At 45.1% G+C, this 17859-nt stretch overlaps 1 protein-coding gene across 2 annotated transcripts in view; it reads right to left on the bottom strand.

Annotated features, from left to right (window-relative positions):
• Positions 1-8625: 8625 nt before the first annotated feature.
• The window catches only part of KLHDC10 (kelch domain containing 10), a 58504-nt gene continuing 49270 nt past the window's right edge, over positions 8626-17859 (bottom strand). For both annotated transcript variants that reach the window (XM_040413437.1, XM_040413435.1), the window contains 2 exons: positions 12826-12965; positions 8626-12051 (listed from right to left, as the gene is read on the bottom strand). In XM_040413437.1, the coding sequence (XP_040269371.1) occupies positions 11842-12051; positions 12826-12965 (350 nt within the window). In that variant the 3' untranslated portion in view covers positions 8626-11841. The remainder of the gene's footprint in view (positions 12052-12825; positions 12966-17859) is intronic.

The following is a 17859-nucleotide window of genomic DNA, read 5'->3' on the forward strand; positions in this document are numbered from 1 at the left end:
TTGGAACATGAGCTTCCGCTCACTGGAGGATTCTTTTCACCTCTTGCATCACCTGTCCGGCTGCGGGTTCCGCCCTGAAGATTGATGTAGGCCACAGCTGTGGCATTGTCCGACTGGACCCTTATCAGGAGACCTGCTAGGAGGGGGGTCCAATGAGACAGTGAGAGAAAAAAATACTCTGAGCTCCAGTATGTTGATCGGAAGGCGGGCTTCCACTTCTGACCCACCCTCTGAACGGTCCGAGCCCGCAAAAAGCCACCCCAACCCCGGAGACTAGCATCGGAGATTGGTAGGAAGGATCTCCCTGAAGCCAGATTCTGAGGGGACAGCCACCACGGGAGTCCCATGCGAACCCGAGGCGGTAGGCGGATCTGAGAGTCCAGACCCCTCGATGTCCTGTCCCAGAAGGACAGGATCGCCTGTCACAGAGTGTGAAACTGGGCAAAGGGAACAGCCTCAAAGGAGGCCACCATAAGACCCATAACCTGCATGCACTCCCTGATGGAGATACACGGAGAATGCAGAAGGCGAGACACCGACTCCCGTATCCGAGAGAACTTGTAATCCGGAAGGAATACCCGGGCTGCAGTGGTGTCCAGAATCATCCCCAGGAAGGTCACCCTCTGGGCAGGTTGGAGAGAGGACTTCGGGAAGCTGATCAGCCAGCCGAACTGCTGCAGGCCTTTATCAGTAGGTCGTCCAGGTAGGGCACCAGAGATAATGACGGCCGCCAATGGCGAAGCGCAGGAATCTGTGGTGAGATTCTGCGATAGGGACATGCAGATAGGCGTCCCGGGTGTCCACCGACGCGAGGAACTCCCCTGGAAGAAGAGAAGCAATAACAGAGCGGAGGGATTCCATCCGGAACCTCCGCACCCGATGGGACTTGTTAAAGAGCTTCAGGTCTAGGACCAGACGTACAGATCCCTGCTTCTTTGGCACCACAAAGATTTGAGTAGAACCCTGTACCCTGTTCCTCCAGAGGAACTAGGGCAACTACTCCCCGGACCAGAAGGGAAGAGACCACTTGTAAAAGGGCCGAGGCTCGGGCCGGATCACCCGGAACCCGAGAAGGGAAGAAACGTTCCGGAGGTCTGGAAGCGAACTCTCTTGTAACCAGAAGTTACAATTTTCAGGGTCCAGGCGTCTCGAATGAAAGCTCTCCAGACCTGCTGAAAGGAGAGCAGGCGGTGGGGGCGCCCCTTCAGGCGGAGAACTGCTTTGGAGCCGCGGGGCGGGCAGAACGCCCCTTGGAATTGTGCCTGTGGACGCCAGAGAGGCTGAGGTGTAAAGGAAGGCTTCTTGCGGGAGTCCCGAGAGCCACCAGAGGTTTCTAGAGCCAAAAGGGGCGAGCTCTGAAGGCGCGCTTGGCTCTAGATTGGGGAAGGTGTGTGCTCTTGCCCCCCCGTAGCGTCAGAGATAACCTCTTCCAGCGTAGCACCGAAGGGCCTGGAGCCCGCAAAGGGGAGGTTAGTGAGGGGCGCTTGGAGGAAGCGTTGGGGGTCCCAGACCTTCAACCAGACCTCCTTGCGCTGCGTGACCGAGAGGGCCAAAATCCACGCAAAGAGAGTGCTGAAGTCCAATGAGGCCTCACAGAGAAATATTGTCGCTTGGGACATCTGGAGGGCAAAGCTCAGGGTGTCTGCAGAGGTATCCTGCTCTGCGAGGTCCTGATGATGGCACTGCAACCACACCGAAAGCGCCCTGGCTACCCAGGCCGAGGCGAATGCGGGCAGCAGACCAGTGCCTGCAAGAGTGAAGATGGCTTTGGAAAGAGAGTCCAAACGCCTATCAATGGAGTCCTGTAGGGAGAACCCGTCCAGGACTGGTATTGCCGAATTCTTAGCCAATCTGGCCACCGGCGGGTCGACCATAGGAGGAGAAGACCACTGCGCCTTGTGGCAGAAAGAACGGTGATTAGGGCGCTCACAAGCCTTAGAAAGGACCTTGGCGACTCCCATGAATGGGGAATGTCACTGCCTCTGGTGCGTCACCCCTTCTGGAGTGGAAAAGGGGGAATTCCTGGCTACTAGAAGAAGGAGGTTCCCCCTGTATGTCAAAGGTGTCACGGACCGCCGTGACCAAGTCTGCCCCCATGGTGGAGAGCTTAGGCGGGGGTTCCGTGTCCTCGTCCGAGCCGGACCTTTCCCCTTCAGACCTGCAGTCCCCGCGAAGGGGAGAGGCTGAACACGCCTCCAGGCGAGGGGGAGAAGCAGAGTCATCCGAGGAGGGATGCTGCTGCGCACGCTGCCTCCTATCGGTCGAGCGTCCTCTGTGGGGGGACACCGAGAGGTGGAGCGGTGCTAACCGCAGGCATTGCAGGTGGTGGATCAGAGGCCGCCATGCGTTCCATAAAGGTCATGGCCGCGCGAGACTTGGAACAAGTCCGCGGCTGCCCTAGCTATGGCAGAGGCCCAGGAGGGCTCCGAAGGGGCGGAGGAGGGACTGGGCTGGTTTGATGGAGGGGGAGGAGGATGATCCTGTCTCGAGGCAGGGCAAGAGTCACAGGAGCCTGTAAACGATAGTGGCAAGCAGCATACCTTACAGGATCCCAGTGGGACCTGAGGTGTCGCTTTAGATTTTTTGGGCGCCCCCGGCCTGGCATGACGGCGGCAATCCCAGAGTCAGGGTCTCCTACGGTTTTGCGGAACACTATCTGTCCTACTGTGACCTGTGAGGAGCTGGAGTAGCAGCCAAGCGTGGAGAAGCGCTGAGGCAAAGTGGAAGAGCCTCAGTGGCGTCACAAATCACGTGAAAAAATTGCGCAAAAAAATTGCACGCGCGCGGGAAACATGAAGAAAGGCAGACCCCGGCTCCGAAATTGCCCCCCGCCGTCAGGATGCAGGGGGAAAATATTTTAGAGGCTGAAAGGGGCTTTGAACACAAAGCCTGGACATGGGGCAACAGCATTACAACAGAGCTACCAGCTTGCCTTGTATAACGAGTCCTCTGAACAAAACAGGAAAAGGGCACAGCAGCATGGCGCTGTGAATAGACCAGCATGGGGTCACCTCTTCAGTCATATGGCACAATAAGTGGCAGTGCACTGGATAGAGGGCAGGACTAGGTGACCCCGGATCTGGTAGGCCACCGGAGCTGCAGGTCAAGCCCGGTTCCACTTATCTTCTGGGGGGGAAAGGGAGGTAGCCGGGATGGCCATTCGACCCCGGCGGTCGCTCCGCTGAGAGACCAGGGACGCACCATGCGACCCTGCGTCCTCTGTTTAGAAAAAAAACAAACAGGAGAAGAGAAAAGCTACAGGGACAACCCTGCATGAGCAGCAGTGTCACCTCCTTATCCGACACTAAGCTAAAACTGAGGTCCTCCTGTTGGAGCATGGGGGTATAGCCAGTGGAGGAGGAGCTGTTTTTTCTTATTTGCATAGTGTCTCCTCCTAGTGGTGGCTTAAGCTATACCCATGGTCTGTGTCCCCCCAATGGAATGGGCGAGAAATTCAGTTACCTTATGCTCTCACGGCACTGTATCACAGATGAAGCGTTCCCCCATCTCGGCAAGTCTCTCTGTACACTGCGCCTGCACTGCCCTCATACCGCCGTGCGTCATCACCCGGTGTTAGAGGCAGGCCAATCTCGCAGCATGCTCTCACAGCGCTACATTAAAGATGGAGCGTTCCCCCAACTTGGCGTGTCTCCCTGTTCACTACGCCTGCGCCACCATTGCATCGTAGCGCAATCACAAAACCAGCACCCAGGGCGGACAAACACTGCAAATACGCGCATGCCCTGCACCCCACGCCTGCAACAGGGCGAACACCGAAGGAGTACCAAAGTTACCAAGTCTGGAAACCTGGTCAACCATCAGTATTACATCGCGCAACATCTTCATGTCGCCCAAGATTCTCTATACATCAAAGCGCTGTATTCACTAGAAGCAGCAATAAAACCTTGTATTGACCCCAGCCTGAATTACATAATCATTACCTGTATTTATTGAGGACTTTATTAGATATGTTAAAGTACCAGTTAAAAGTACCAGATGGTAGTATTTTGGCGTCATTTGATATAGTGTCCCTCTATACATCCATTGACCATGGAGAGGGATTGCGAGCTGTGGGTAGGGCACTAGAAGGATCTACGTATTCTGTACAGAGTAAACGCTCTCTTCTGGATCTCTTGGAACTTACATTAAGGTGCAATTATTTTGGGTTCCAGGACAGATTTTATTTGCAGCAGGTGGGCATTAGAGCTATGGGCTCTAATGATCACGTCCACTTATGAAAATATCTTTGTTCGTTCTCTTGAGGAGCACCTTGTCTATGTATCTCCCCACTATAGACATGTGCTTATGTGGTGGAGGTACATAGACTACGTGTTCCTCATCTGGACTGGAAACCAAGATGCTTTATCTGAGTTTCATGTGTTCCTTAATAATATGGATGAACATATCAAGTTCACATTAGTGTCATCCAGTGAAAGAGTACAATTTCTGGATACACAGGTGGATATAAAGAATGGGCAGTTGCACACAGATTTGTATGTTAAGGAAACTGATAAAAATACTCTGTTACAATATACAAGCTGTCATCCGACCAGGATGATTAAATCGCTCCCATATAGTCAGATGTTACGGGTTAAAAGGATTGTAGATGAGGAAGACCATTTAAATAAAGCCTTGGAAAAAATGGGGGGCTCGTTCCTAGAAAGGGGATATCCCTCAACATTAGTGAAGGGGCATATTAAAAAAGTAAAATCGATCCCTCGGGAGGAGGTGAAAAAAGCATGCCCAAAGAAAAGTCCTAACCGGGTACCGTTTGAGACTGTCTTTATTGTATGTGAATACAAAGTGCAACATATCATTAGGCAACACTGGGGTATACAGGGAGTGCAGACTTATTAGGCAAGTTGTATTTTTGAGGATTAATTTTATTATTGAACAACAACCACGTTCTCAATGAACCCAAAAAACTCATTAATATCAAAGCTGAATATTTTTGGAAGTAGTTTTTAGTTTGTTTTTAGTTTTAGCTATTTTAGGGGGATATCTGTGTGTGCAGGTGACTATTACTGGGCATAATTATTAGGCAACTTAACAAAAAAAATATATATACCCATTTCAATTATTTATTTTTACCAGTGAAACCAATATAACATCTCAACATTCACAAATATACATTTCTGATATTCAAAAACAAAACAAAAACAAATCAGTGACCAATATAGCCTCCTTTCTTTGCAAGGACACTCAAAAGCCTGCCATCCATGGATTCTGTCAGTATTTTGATCTGTTCACCATCAACATTGCGTGCAGCAGCAACCACAGCCTCCCAGACACTGTTCAGAGAGGTGTACTGTTTTCCCTCCTTGTAAATCTCACATTTGATGATGGACCACAGGTTCTCAATGGGGTTCAGATCAGGTGAACAACGAGGCCATGTCATTAGATTTTCTTCTTTTATACCCTTTCTTGCCAGCCACGCTGTGGAGACCTTGGACGCGTGTGATGGAGCATTGTCCTGCATGAAAATCATGTTTTTCTTGAAGGATGCAGACTTCTTCCTGTACCACTGCTTGAAGAAGGTGTCTTCCAGAAACTGGCAGTAGGACTGGGAGTTGAGCTTGACTCCATCCTCAACCCGAAAAGGCCCCACAAGCTCATCTTTGAGGATACCAGCCCAAACCAGTACTCCACCTCCACCTTGCTGGCGTCTGAGTCGGACTGGAGCTCTCTGCCCTTTACCAATCCAGCCACGGGCCCATCCATCTGGCCCATCAAGACTCACTCTCATTTCATCAGTCCATAAAACCTTAGAAAAATCAGTCTTGAGATATTTCTTGGCCCAGTCTTGACGTTTCAGCTTGTGTGTCTTGTTCAGTGGTGGTCGTCTTTCAGCCTTTCTTACCTTGGCCATGTCTCTGAGTATTGCACACCTTGTGCTTTTGGGCACTCCAGTGATGTTGCAGCTCTGAAATATGGGCAAACTGGTGGCAAGTGGCATCTTGGCAGCTGCACGCTTGACTTTTCTCAGTTCATGGGCAGTTATTTTGCGCCTTGGTTTTTCCACACGCTTCTTGCGACCCTGTTGACTATTTTGAATGAAACGCTTGATTGTTCGATGATCACGCTTCAGAAGCTTTGCAATTTTAAGAGTGCTGCATCCCTCTGCAAGATATATCACTATTTTTGACTTTTCTGAGCCTGTCAAGTCCTTCTTTTGACCCATTTTGCCAAAGGAAAGGAAGTTGCCTAATAATTATGCACACCTAATATAGGGTGTTGATGTCATTAGACCACACCCCTTCTCATTACAGAGATGCACATCACCTAATATGCTTAATTGGTAGTAGGCTTTCGAGCCTATACAGCTTGGAGTAAGACAACATGCATAAAGAGGATGATGTGGTCAAAATACTCATTTGCCTAATAATTCTGCACGCAGTGTACTAGAGTGGGTACCCAAACATGTTGGCTTTTAAAGAGGCCCCACTGATGTCCTATAGAAGGACACGAAACATCAAAGATAGAGTGGTGAGGACGAGTGTTCCAGAACAAGTACGCTTACGACACTTTTTTCAAAACTAAAAACAATGGCAGTTATCCCTGCCTGAACTGTGTAAACTGATGCAAAAAGGGAAGGAGTTTATACATCCAGCAACAGGAGAAAAGTGCGTAATTAGACATTATCTCACCTGTGATTCTTCGTGGGTGGTTTACGTCTTGCGGTGCCCCTGCAAGCTGCTGTATGTGGGGGAGACAACCACAGACGTGAAGACACGTTTGAACAATCACAGGTTTAGTATTAGAAAAGAGAGGAAAGATCTCCCGGTATCTAAACACTTTAGTGAGTACAAACATAAAGAACAGGAACTTAGGTTTATGATACTTGATCATGCCAAAGAGGGGGGGGGGGAGACAGGGTGTCCCTCCTAAAAAAAAAATGCTAATTGAGGTGGATCCATCGCTTGGATACACTCAAACCTAAAGGGTTAAACATAGAATTTAGAGTGACCTCAGGAATAATCAACTGAGGTATGTAGTGGATGGCGCACAAATTGCTGCTACCCTGGCGACACTCGAGTCATTGTAGATGATACATTATGATATAAGGTTGTGCAACTTATTTTTGATAGTTTTTTATATTCCGCAGTTACTTATTGAGAGTTGTGGACACCTGTGGGAGAGATCGCTTACCCAGGTTTTATCCATTTCAGTTACCTTAAAATATTTATCGTTACCATTATTACAGAGGGACTTTAATATGTGAGTATATGTATGCAAATGTTCATGTGTTGAATATACCGGGTAGTATTCCCAGGAGGTCACATAGATTGTGGTCAATACCATATCTAATATAGTCCTCAATAAATACAGGTAACGATTATAATGAGTATGTAATTCAGGCTGGGGTCAATACAAGGTTTTATTGCTGCTTCTAGTGAATACAGCGCTTTGATGTATAGAGAATCTTGGGCGACATGAAGATGATGCGCGATGTAATACTGATGGTTGACCAGGTTTCCAGACTTGGTAACTTTGGTGCTCCTTCGGTGTTCGCCCTGTTGCAGGCGTGGGGTGAAGGGCATGCGCGTGTTGCAGTGTTGGTTCGCCCTGGGTGCCAGGTTTGTTATGCGCTGCGATGGTGGCGCAGGCGTAGTGAACAGGGAGACACGTCGAGTTGGGGGAACGCTCCATCTTTAATGTAGCGCTGTGAGAGCATGCTGCGAGATTGGCCTGCCTCTAACACCGGGTGATGACGCACGGCGGTATGAGGGCAGTGCAGGCGCAGTGTACAGAGAGACATGCCGAGATGGGGGAACGCTCCATCTGTGATATAGTGCCGTGAGAGCATAAGGTAACTGAATTTTATGGATCCCTGTGTTGCGGTTTTTTTACAGGTGTGAATTATGTTGGAGCAAGCCATGGATGTTTTAATCACTATTTGGGAAAACATAAGTATACAGTACATGAAGCACTATGAAATTGAAGACAATCACGAAAATGTGATACACTATACCTGAGGGGATCCGATGGTTGCTGCACTATGAATTGTCACAAGAATGAATTGTTTTGAATGGAGTTTTTATATGCACCAGTATGGAATTAAACAGGAAATTAGCACTGATTACTTCCTGAAATGTTCCTATATATGCACAGTCACTTTATTATGTGTTTCACTTGGCTTGATAATGGCTCTGTGAGAGCTGAAACGTTGCCTGTATCAACATTTTTTCACTTTTTTATCTAAGGAGTCCTGCGTTACATTTATTTGGATTGTGTTTGGACCCCAGGACCCAGGGGAAAACGCTGGCACCTGAATCATTTGCATCAGTTGAAGTGAGGAGTGCTGCCCTGCCATCCTTTGTGTATGGCATACATACAAAAAAATGTTTTTTTACTTTTTACAACGCAATTCAATCCTTTGGTAGTGAATGCCGTAAAGCAGACCTATTCCAGAAACTATTACAGTATAGGTTCACTATACATTACATCAGAGAAATGTTATATACGCAGTTAACATCCTGGCATCTCTCCCAGTACTAGTTGCGAGAGCCATTTGAATGTATTACATGGGAGCGGTGGAAATACCAATGTTACCCACATACTGCATCCGTAATCCGTGGGATTGTTGCATTTGGAAGGATTTTAATACGCACAAATCTGGACCATTAAAAAAAAAAAAATTTAATTCAGTTTCAAGAAAATAAGACAGACATGTAAAACGACACAATGCATTTATCATGCATGACTGAGAAAGCAAAATATTGCACTTGAATTTTATACAATTAAAAAGTACACCTAGTAAAAGCCGCACACAAGTCTATTGTATACTTTATACATCATGCCAAGAACATTAAAAATAATTTGTGTAACGGTGAAAGGATCAGCGCCTTCATCTGCCCCGTTCACAGCAGACTACTTCTTACCATTTCTGCTTTGTCTTGTGTGGTTCCTTGATGTGTTTGGGTTAAGGCAGTAGAGTCATTTACAGCAAGTAAAAACTAAAATGGTTTTCATGAAGCTATAACAAATAGGCAGCAAATACTTCATATAGAAACTGAATGGAGTGTCCAACAAGAGGCGTCAGTTTGTGAAATGAACCAGCAACTTGGCTCCTTGTCTACAGCTTCAAGTAAGAAGTTCTAAAACACTGATTGTACATTATTCCCCAGGAACATGGTGGTTACATGGTTTTAAGATGCAAGAGTTAATATCAAGTACATTGCCAGCACCATAGGATTAAAACACTACATTGCTTATAAAACAAAGGATCATGAAAAACTCTGTGCCCAGGCTATTGAATTACTGCACAGATAAGCTGCATTCATTTTCTAGTTCCAATTCAAGACATTCATGGTGCGTACATAGCTGAATTTCTGTTCTAGCTGGAAGAAAGCAAAAAATTTAATAAAAGTATATTCGGCTTACTCACAGATTACGTTATTGCTGAGACACTGGCTTGCTTGGGATATGTACAATAAAGAAGGGCACATATTTCTAAAGGTAAAGAAAAAGGCACTAAAATGGTGTATAAAATACATTCAGAAACAGAACCAATATACTACAGCTAGAAGAGGCGAGAACAAACCAAAGAAATGTAACGGATGAATGGATTCCCATGTTCCCAAAAACTGAAAGTGTACCAATTGATAGCAAGAATATGTAGTTGGAAACAGTGGGATGAACAGTATATAGATGAGCAGTTCAGGCAAGTCCTACCTTATATTAAAAACCCAGGGACAGGAAAGGAATTATGCATACAGTGGAGACCTTGCATCCCTGAAGTGCCACCCTATGACACTGCACTGTACGTCAAAGCTATCCTCACCTGGAAGCAATGCTTCTAGGACGCGCAATACAATATTCCATGCCGCTATTTTTCCTGCTTATTTATGTGGCCGTGTATTACAGCTCCTTAAAACATGAAGGTTGTATGGAGCTAAATACACCCATGTGCATGAGGGTCAACAGGTCTCCCTAAGTATCGTTAAAGGGCATCTGTCAGCAGATTTGCACCTATGAAACCTGTTACATGTGCACTTAGCAGCTGAAGGCATCTCTGTTGGTCCATGTACATATGTGCCGGCATTGATGAGAAAAATTGCTGTTACTCCTAGAGGCTCTGCATTCTCTACAACTGCCACACCCTATGTGTGTGAAAATGTTATCACGCCTGGCTCTGTCGTACAGTTGTAGAGATAGCAGAGCCTCCAGCTGTAAATGGCAAAGCCCTCATCTGCATATATTAAATCATTTTTCTCAGCAATGCGAGCACATATGGACGTGGGATCAACACAGATGTCTTCAGCTGCCAAGTGCACATGTAACAGGTAAGCCCGTGTCATAGGTACAAATCTGCTGACAGATGCCCTTTAAGCATTTATGCTTTTTGTGTTTTTTTTTATATACTGTAAGTGAACATCCCAGGTGCAAGAATAGTTTAATGCACAAAGAATGAGGTACAATACAACTTAAACCTTGTTGCATTCTTCTAGGGAGGGGGCTTTACTGTAGACTAAGATTTGAATAAGAGATTACAACAGTTTCTTCTGGAAATTACACAAAAACAAAACCCATGTGGGATTAGTGAAGGCACGAAGATCTAAGTATAGAAAAAAAAAAAGTAAATAAAAAAAATCAGCAGAGAACCATACCTACATAGTACACAGAAATGGACTGATGTTCACAGGAATGGACAATATTGCAGAATTAAGGACCTGACAACCAAATGTTTTAGTGTATTTGAATCAAGTTTCAAAGACTTCAAAAATAACCCAAAAAGTTTACCTATCAAGAGCATTGAGCACCTGGCTCCTGGGATCAGTTAATAATTCAGATACCATATAATTTAGTAACCAGCCGATGCAATAAAATGTACAATTAGAATAGCTTCATAGCGTTTCCACCATAAAACCTTGGACAACAGCAACACACAGAAGCCCAATTCTATCTATATTATCAGCAATCTGAGTAAGAGCAGAGCTTTCATTACACAATTTTTTTATGATGCGGAGTAGTACCATCATCCCAGATTTGTATGAGGGGACAAATCTGCCCTAAGTGCTCTAATATTCTGGAGGGAGAAGGGAAGAAAAAAAGCAAGTTACAAAACCATGACAGTCAACGACAGATTACTCTGTGTTCTCCATGCTGGAGAGGCTTTGGCCAGTAGTGTACAATATACAGACGTGAGAAGGTGTAGTGACATCTCTAGACTAGTAATAGGCAGCATGACGTTAAAGCTACAATTTTCACAGATTCCGTACATGATGTAACTTCTATAGCCTTATGTTCGAGGTCAGGATAAAAAAAAATGGCAGTCAGTTTTGCTAAGGATGTCCAGAAGTCCATGTTATTCCATAAAAGCAGACATCAGTTGACCTTCTAGAGGCTCAGCCACCAGTGCCCATACAACATACATGCTACATGAAGAATGAGGCTAAATGCCATGTCAATGAATTGGCAAGACCAGCACGGATTACTCCTGCTGTATAAAGCATAATGTTTCAGGCAGCTGGAACGCATTAACAATACATATATTATCTGGCTACAGACTTGAGTCTGACTGATGGAGCATACAGTTCACAAAAAACAGGACTCAAAACCAGATGGTTGGTGGAATCCACCTCAAACCAACTGGGTACTAATAAGTTAATTAAAAGCATATATTCAAGCATCAAGGTTCTTCACTGAATAAAAAGGTATGATAGCCGGTAATGGACTTAAAACTGTTGATGTATGCGCTGGTATAGTTAAAATGTGAAAGGACTGAAGGCCACGTATAATCTGAGCAAGTAGGGTCCAGGCATCTAGATCTCATTAGCAGCGTACTCCTGGAAAAGACTCGTAAAACACTGTGGGAGTCCAAGCAGGGTGCAAACAACTTCATTGTAGTCTCTCTATGAGTCCTTGTGATAGTCCAAGCTGTAGAAGCTGATTTGTGGGGAGGTGAGCAAGGTGAGGGAAATGTTTTAGCAAGTTCTCCCAGCACAGTTCTAGAAGGCTGGGGACGACAAGCCAGATTTTGAACAAAGATCCAGTCCGCCTGTTCTGCTGGATATTTACTACTCCTCCATGGATATACATACAGCCAGCCTAGAATAGAAAATATAGGTATCGCTCATTAACAAAGTGACAGACACCATCTTCTCATCTGAATTACTGTGTATACTAAACATTGTGTACTTCTCGTTAACCTGAAAACGACCACACACTGTACATGTAAGGTGCATGGTGCTGGACTGGGGAATCACATGGCCACACTGTCTCCAGGGTGCTGGATCTTACAGTGGAAAAGTGCAAAAAATAAAATAAAAAAATTGGATGACACAAAACTCCAACCACTGTAGTGTAGTGCAAAATAAATAGCCTTGCTTCAGTATGTCAACATGATCACTGTACAGTGGACGGGACCTTCCGTTTCCCTCCATTCACTGTTTTGTTTCTATCGCTGATGGATTCCAAAAACAGCTGATTGGTGGGGATGATGGGAGTCTGACCACCCACGACCAGATATTGATGACCTATCCAATGGATAGGTCATCAATATCTATAAACTAGATAAGTTATTCCCTATCCACAGGTTGAAGGTTAACTGAACACTGGGGGGCCAACTGCTGGGGCACCCACTAATCCCAAAAACAGGGGTTCTGTTCCCTCTGATGGTGCGGCAGGTCAGGCATGCATCCTGCCTCTCCATTCATTTTCTAGGGGACTGCTGGAGAACGCCAAGTACAGTGTTGGGGCATTTCTGGTGGGGCTATAGAGAATGAATGGAACTGTGAAGAAGGGATAACTTCCAAACCTGGCACATCCCCTTTAGTATTGAGTATTTCTAATAATCCAGTAGAACAGAAGCTGAGGACATACCGGTGTTACTGCTGCACAGTGGAAGTATGCAGGCTCGGGCATCACAGCAGGAAGTTTTGTCCACCGAAAGGTCTGCAGGTTTAACTTCCAGAGATCACCCAGTATAACCTCTCCATTGTAACCACCACATATAAAAACCTCTGAAAAAAGGGAAAAACAAAAACACAATTTAACCGTATACTGACCAGGGTACTTTAAAGCTTAAGAGGGATTGTGTGATATTAGGGAAAAAAAATGGTTGTTTTCTTCCAAAAAAGCACCAGACCGTCTTAAAGAGGACCTTTCATGTTTTTTTATTTTTATTAATTGAGATAAATGCCTTTACTTGCGGGGTACCCCCCCCCCTCCCCCCTCTCAGATGCTGTTACCCTGCCTGATTTTTTAAAACTTCGCCCCTACGCTCAGCTGTGCCCCCCTGCAGTTTTCCCGCTCAGTATGCCAATACTGAGCATCGGTACAGGGAGGAGGAGACGCCAGGGTTTCTCAATGGTCGTCTCCTTCTCCCTGGCTGTGCCGCGATCCAAACACAGCGGAGAGCGTCACAGCCAGGGAGAAGGTGAGCTTTTTTTTCTCCCTGGCTGTGACGCTCTCCGCTGCGATTGGATCGCGGCACAGCTAGGGAGGAGGAGACTCCCATTGAGAAACCCTGGAGTCCCCTCCTCCCTGTACCGATGCTCAGTATTAGCATACCGAGTCGGAAAACTGCAGAGGCACAGCGGAGCCTAAGAGCAATAATAAAATTTAGGTATTTATCTCAATTATAAAAAAATATGAAAAGGTCCTCTTTAACCCCTTAAGGACTTGGCCATTTTTTTTGCCCTATTTCACCTTAAGGACTTGGCCATTTTTTTTGCAAATCTGACCAGTGTCACTAAGTGCTGATAACTTTAAAACGCTTGGACTTATCCAGGCTATTCTGAGACTAGTTTTTTCGTCACATACTTCATGACACTGGTAAAATGAAGTAAAAAAAATTCATTTTTATTTATAAAAAAATACCAAATTTACCCAAAATTTGTAAACAATTGCAAATTACCAAGTTTCAATTTCTCTACTTCTATAATACATAGTAATACCTCCAAAAATAGTTATTACTTTACATTCCCCATATGTCTACTTCGTGTTTGGATCATTTTGGGAATGATATTTTATTTTTTGGGGATGTTACAAGGCTTATAAGTTTAGCAAATCTTGAAATTTTTCAGAAATTTTCAAAAACCCAATTTTTAGGGACCGGTTCAGGTCTGAAGTCACTTTGCGAGGCTTACATAATAGAAACCACCCAAAAATGACCCCATTCTATAAACTACACCCCTCAAGGTATTCAAAACTGATTTTACAAACTTTGTTAACCCTTTAGGTGTTCCACAAGAATAAATGGAAAATAGATACAATTTCAAAATTTCCCTTTTTTGGCAGATTTTCCATTTTAACAGCCAAACCAAACTTATTATTTATGGCCCTGATTCTGTAGTTTACAGAAACACCCCATATGTGGTCGTAAACCGCTGTACAGGCACATGGCAGGGTGCAGAAGGAAAGGAATGCCATACGGTTTTTGGAAGGCAGGTTTTGCTGGACTGTTTTTTTTGACACCATGTCCCATTTGAAGCCCCCCTGATGCCCCCTTAGAGTAGAAACTCCAAAAAAGTGACCCCATTTTAGAAACTACGGGATAGGGTGGCAGTTTTGTTGGTACTAGTTTAGGGTACATATGATTTTTGGTTGCTCTATATTACACTTTTTGTGAGGCAAGGTAACAAGAAATAGCTGTTTTGGCACCGTTTTTATTTTTTTTTATTTACAACATTCATCTGACAGGTTAGATCATGTGATATTTTTATAGACCAGGTTGTCACGAATGTGGCGATACCAAATATGTATACTTTTTTTTATTTATGTATGTTTTACACTGATTTCTTTTTTGAAACAAAAAAAAAAAAATCATGTTTTAGTGTATCCATAGAAGACAAGGGACATCCACTGCAGAGCGCATAACATCTTCATCCTCAGACTCCTGGAGTTCACTCTGACCCACAATTTCTTCCTTTTTAACTCACGGTTCTACCACCAGCTCAGGGGGACAGCAATGGGGAGCCCCTGTGCCCCCACGTATGCCCTCTTCCTGGGCTGGTGGGAGGACACATGCGTGTTTCCAGATGCCGTGACCCGGTGGTCCGACAAGATCACCTTCTGGACACGCTATATAGATGACATCTTCGTGATTTGGAAGGGTGGGTCAGAGGAACTCCGGGAGTTTGTCGGGTCCCTTAACAGCAACGATGTTGGTTTGAGATTTACCTTCGAGTTCGACCTCTACTCAATCCCTTTCCTTGATGTACGGATGGATAACCAGGGAGGGAGAAAAACTTATTGCAAATATGTATAGGAAGGACACCGCAACCAACTCGCTGCTGCATTGGGAGAGCCATCACCAGACACCGCTTAAACGTGGTATACCGAGGGGCCAATATTTGAGGACCCGGAGAAACTGTTCTGAGGGAGAAGCATTCTACACTGAGGCCAAGAAGTTACAGATGAGATTCAGGGAGAGGGGCTACCCCCAAACGGTTCTTGGGGGCGCGTTCCAGAATGCCTTAGGTAGGGAACGCACTGAACTCCTCGTCCCCAAACCCAAACCAAAAAAATGGTTTGGGTAAAAGTTATAGCGTTTACAAACTATGGTACAAAAATTTGAATTTCCGCATTTTGAAGCAGCTCTGACTTTCTGAGCACCTGTCATGTTTCCTGAGGTTCTACAATGGCCAGACAGTACAAACACCCCACAAATGACCCCATTTCGGAAAGTAGATACCGTAAGGTATTCACTGATGGGCATAGTGAATTCATGGAAGTTTTTATTTTTTGTCACAAGTTAGCAGAAAATGATGATTTTTTTTTTTTTTTTTTTTCCTTACAAAGTCTCATATTCCACTAACTTGTGACAAAAAATTCAAACTTCTATGAACTCACTATGCCCATCACGACTTGGGGTGTCTTCTTTCCAAAATGGGGTCACTTGTGGGGTAGTTATACTGCCCTGGCATTTTAGGGGCCCTAATGCGTGAGAAGAAGTCTGGAATCAAAATGTGTAAAAAATGCCCTGTAAAATCCTAAAAGTACTCATTGGAATTTGGGCCCCTTTGCCCACCTAGGCTGCAAAAAAGTGTCACACATGTGGTATCGCCGTACTCAGAAGAAGTAGGGCAATGTGTTTTGGGGTGTATTTTTACATATACCCATGCTGGGTGAGAGAAATCTCTCTAAAAGTCAACTTTTCCCATTTTTTTTATACAAAGTTGTCATTATAGAGAGATATTTCTCTCACCCAGCATGCCCTACTTCTCCCGAGTACAGCGATACCACATGTGACACTTTTTTGCAGCCTAGGTGCGCAAAGGGGCCCAAATTCCAATGAGTATCTTTTAGGAGGGCATTTGGATTCCAGACTTCTTCTCACGCTTTAGGGCCCCTAAAATGCCAGGGCAGTATAAATACCCCACGTGACCCCATTTTGGAAAGAAGACATCCCAAGGTATTCCGTGAGGGGCATGGCGAGTTCATAGAAGTTTTTTTTTTTTTGCACAAGTTAGCGGAAATTGATTTATTTTTTTTCGCACAAAGTCTCCCTTTCCGCTAACTTGTGACAAAAAATAAAATTTTACATGAACTCGCCATGCCCCTCACAAAATACCTTGGGGTGTCTTTATTCCAAAATGGGGTCACATGTGGGGTATTTATACTGCCCTGGCACTATAGTGTCCCTAAAGCGTGAGAAGAAGTCTGGAATATAAATGTCTAAAAAAATTTACGCATTTGGATTCCGTGAGGGGTATGGTGAGTTCATGTGAGATTTTATTTTTAGTCACAATTTAGTGGAATATGAGACTTTGTAAGAAAAAAAAAAGAAAAAATCAATTTCCGCTAACTTGTCTGAATGGAGCCTTACAGGGGGGGTGATCAATAACAGGGGGGTGATCAGGGAGTCTATATGGGCTATATGTCATTGATCACCCCCCCTGTAAGGCTCCATTCAGAGGTCCGTATGTGTTTTGCGGATCGGATCCGCAAAACACATACGGACGTCTGAATGGAGCCTTACAGGGGGTGATCAATGACAGAGGGGTGATCAAGGAGTCTATATTGGGGTGATCAGGGGTTAATAAGTGACAGGGGGGTGTGTGTAGTGTAGTGTGGTGATTGGTGCTACTTTCAGAGCTGCCTGTGTCCTCTGGTGGTCGATCCAAGCAAAAGGGACCACCAGAGGACCAGGTAGCAGGTATATTAGACACTTATCAAAACAGCATCTAATATACCTTTTAGGGGTTAAAAAAAAAAAATCGCATCTGCAGATCAGCTAGTTTACCTCCGGTTCCTGTGAACGCGCGCGCTTGTGTGTGCGCGTTCACAGGAAATCTCGCGAGAGGACGCGCCGGCACGTCCAATCAGAATAACAGGGCCGCCGCAAAGACGCAATCCTGCGTACGGCGGTCCTGTAGTGGTTAAGGACTCGGGAACCATGCCGTACCGATAAGTCATGGGTCCCTAAGGGGTTAAGGTGCATGGCATTACCATAAATAGAGCACAGCTGCGATATAATATACAACTGATTAACAGGGGTGGCACAATTTTATATTTTTTTTAAATGCCCAGACAACCTGCAACCATAAGCATGTTCTGATTTATAGGGGGTTGTCCGCAGGGCTGTGGAGTCGGAGTCGAGGAGTCGGATGCAATTTTGGGTACCTGGAGTCGGAGTCGGCAAAAAATGAACCGACTCCTACTAGATTTAAATTGGAATAAAAATTTTCAAAAAGCAAGTTTAAAATGTCCCAATTCACAAAAAGTTATAATTACCGTATTTTTCGCCCTATAAGACACACCTGCCCATAAGACGCACCTAGGTTTTTGAGGAGGAAAATAAGAAAAAAAGAATTTTGAACCAAAAGGTGTGCTTTTGGTGGGTTTTGAACTAATGGTGGTCTGTGGATGGCACTGTTATGGGGGCATCTGGGGATGGCACTGTTATGGGGG

The sequence above is a fragment of the Bufo bufo genome, chromosome 1 (genome assembly GCF_905171765.1).
Source record: "Bufo bufo chromosome 1, aBufBuf1.1, whole genome shotgun sequence".
NCBI lineage: Eukaryota > Metazoa > Chordata > Amphibia > Anura > Bufonidae > Bufo > Bufo bufo.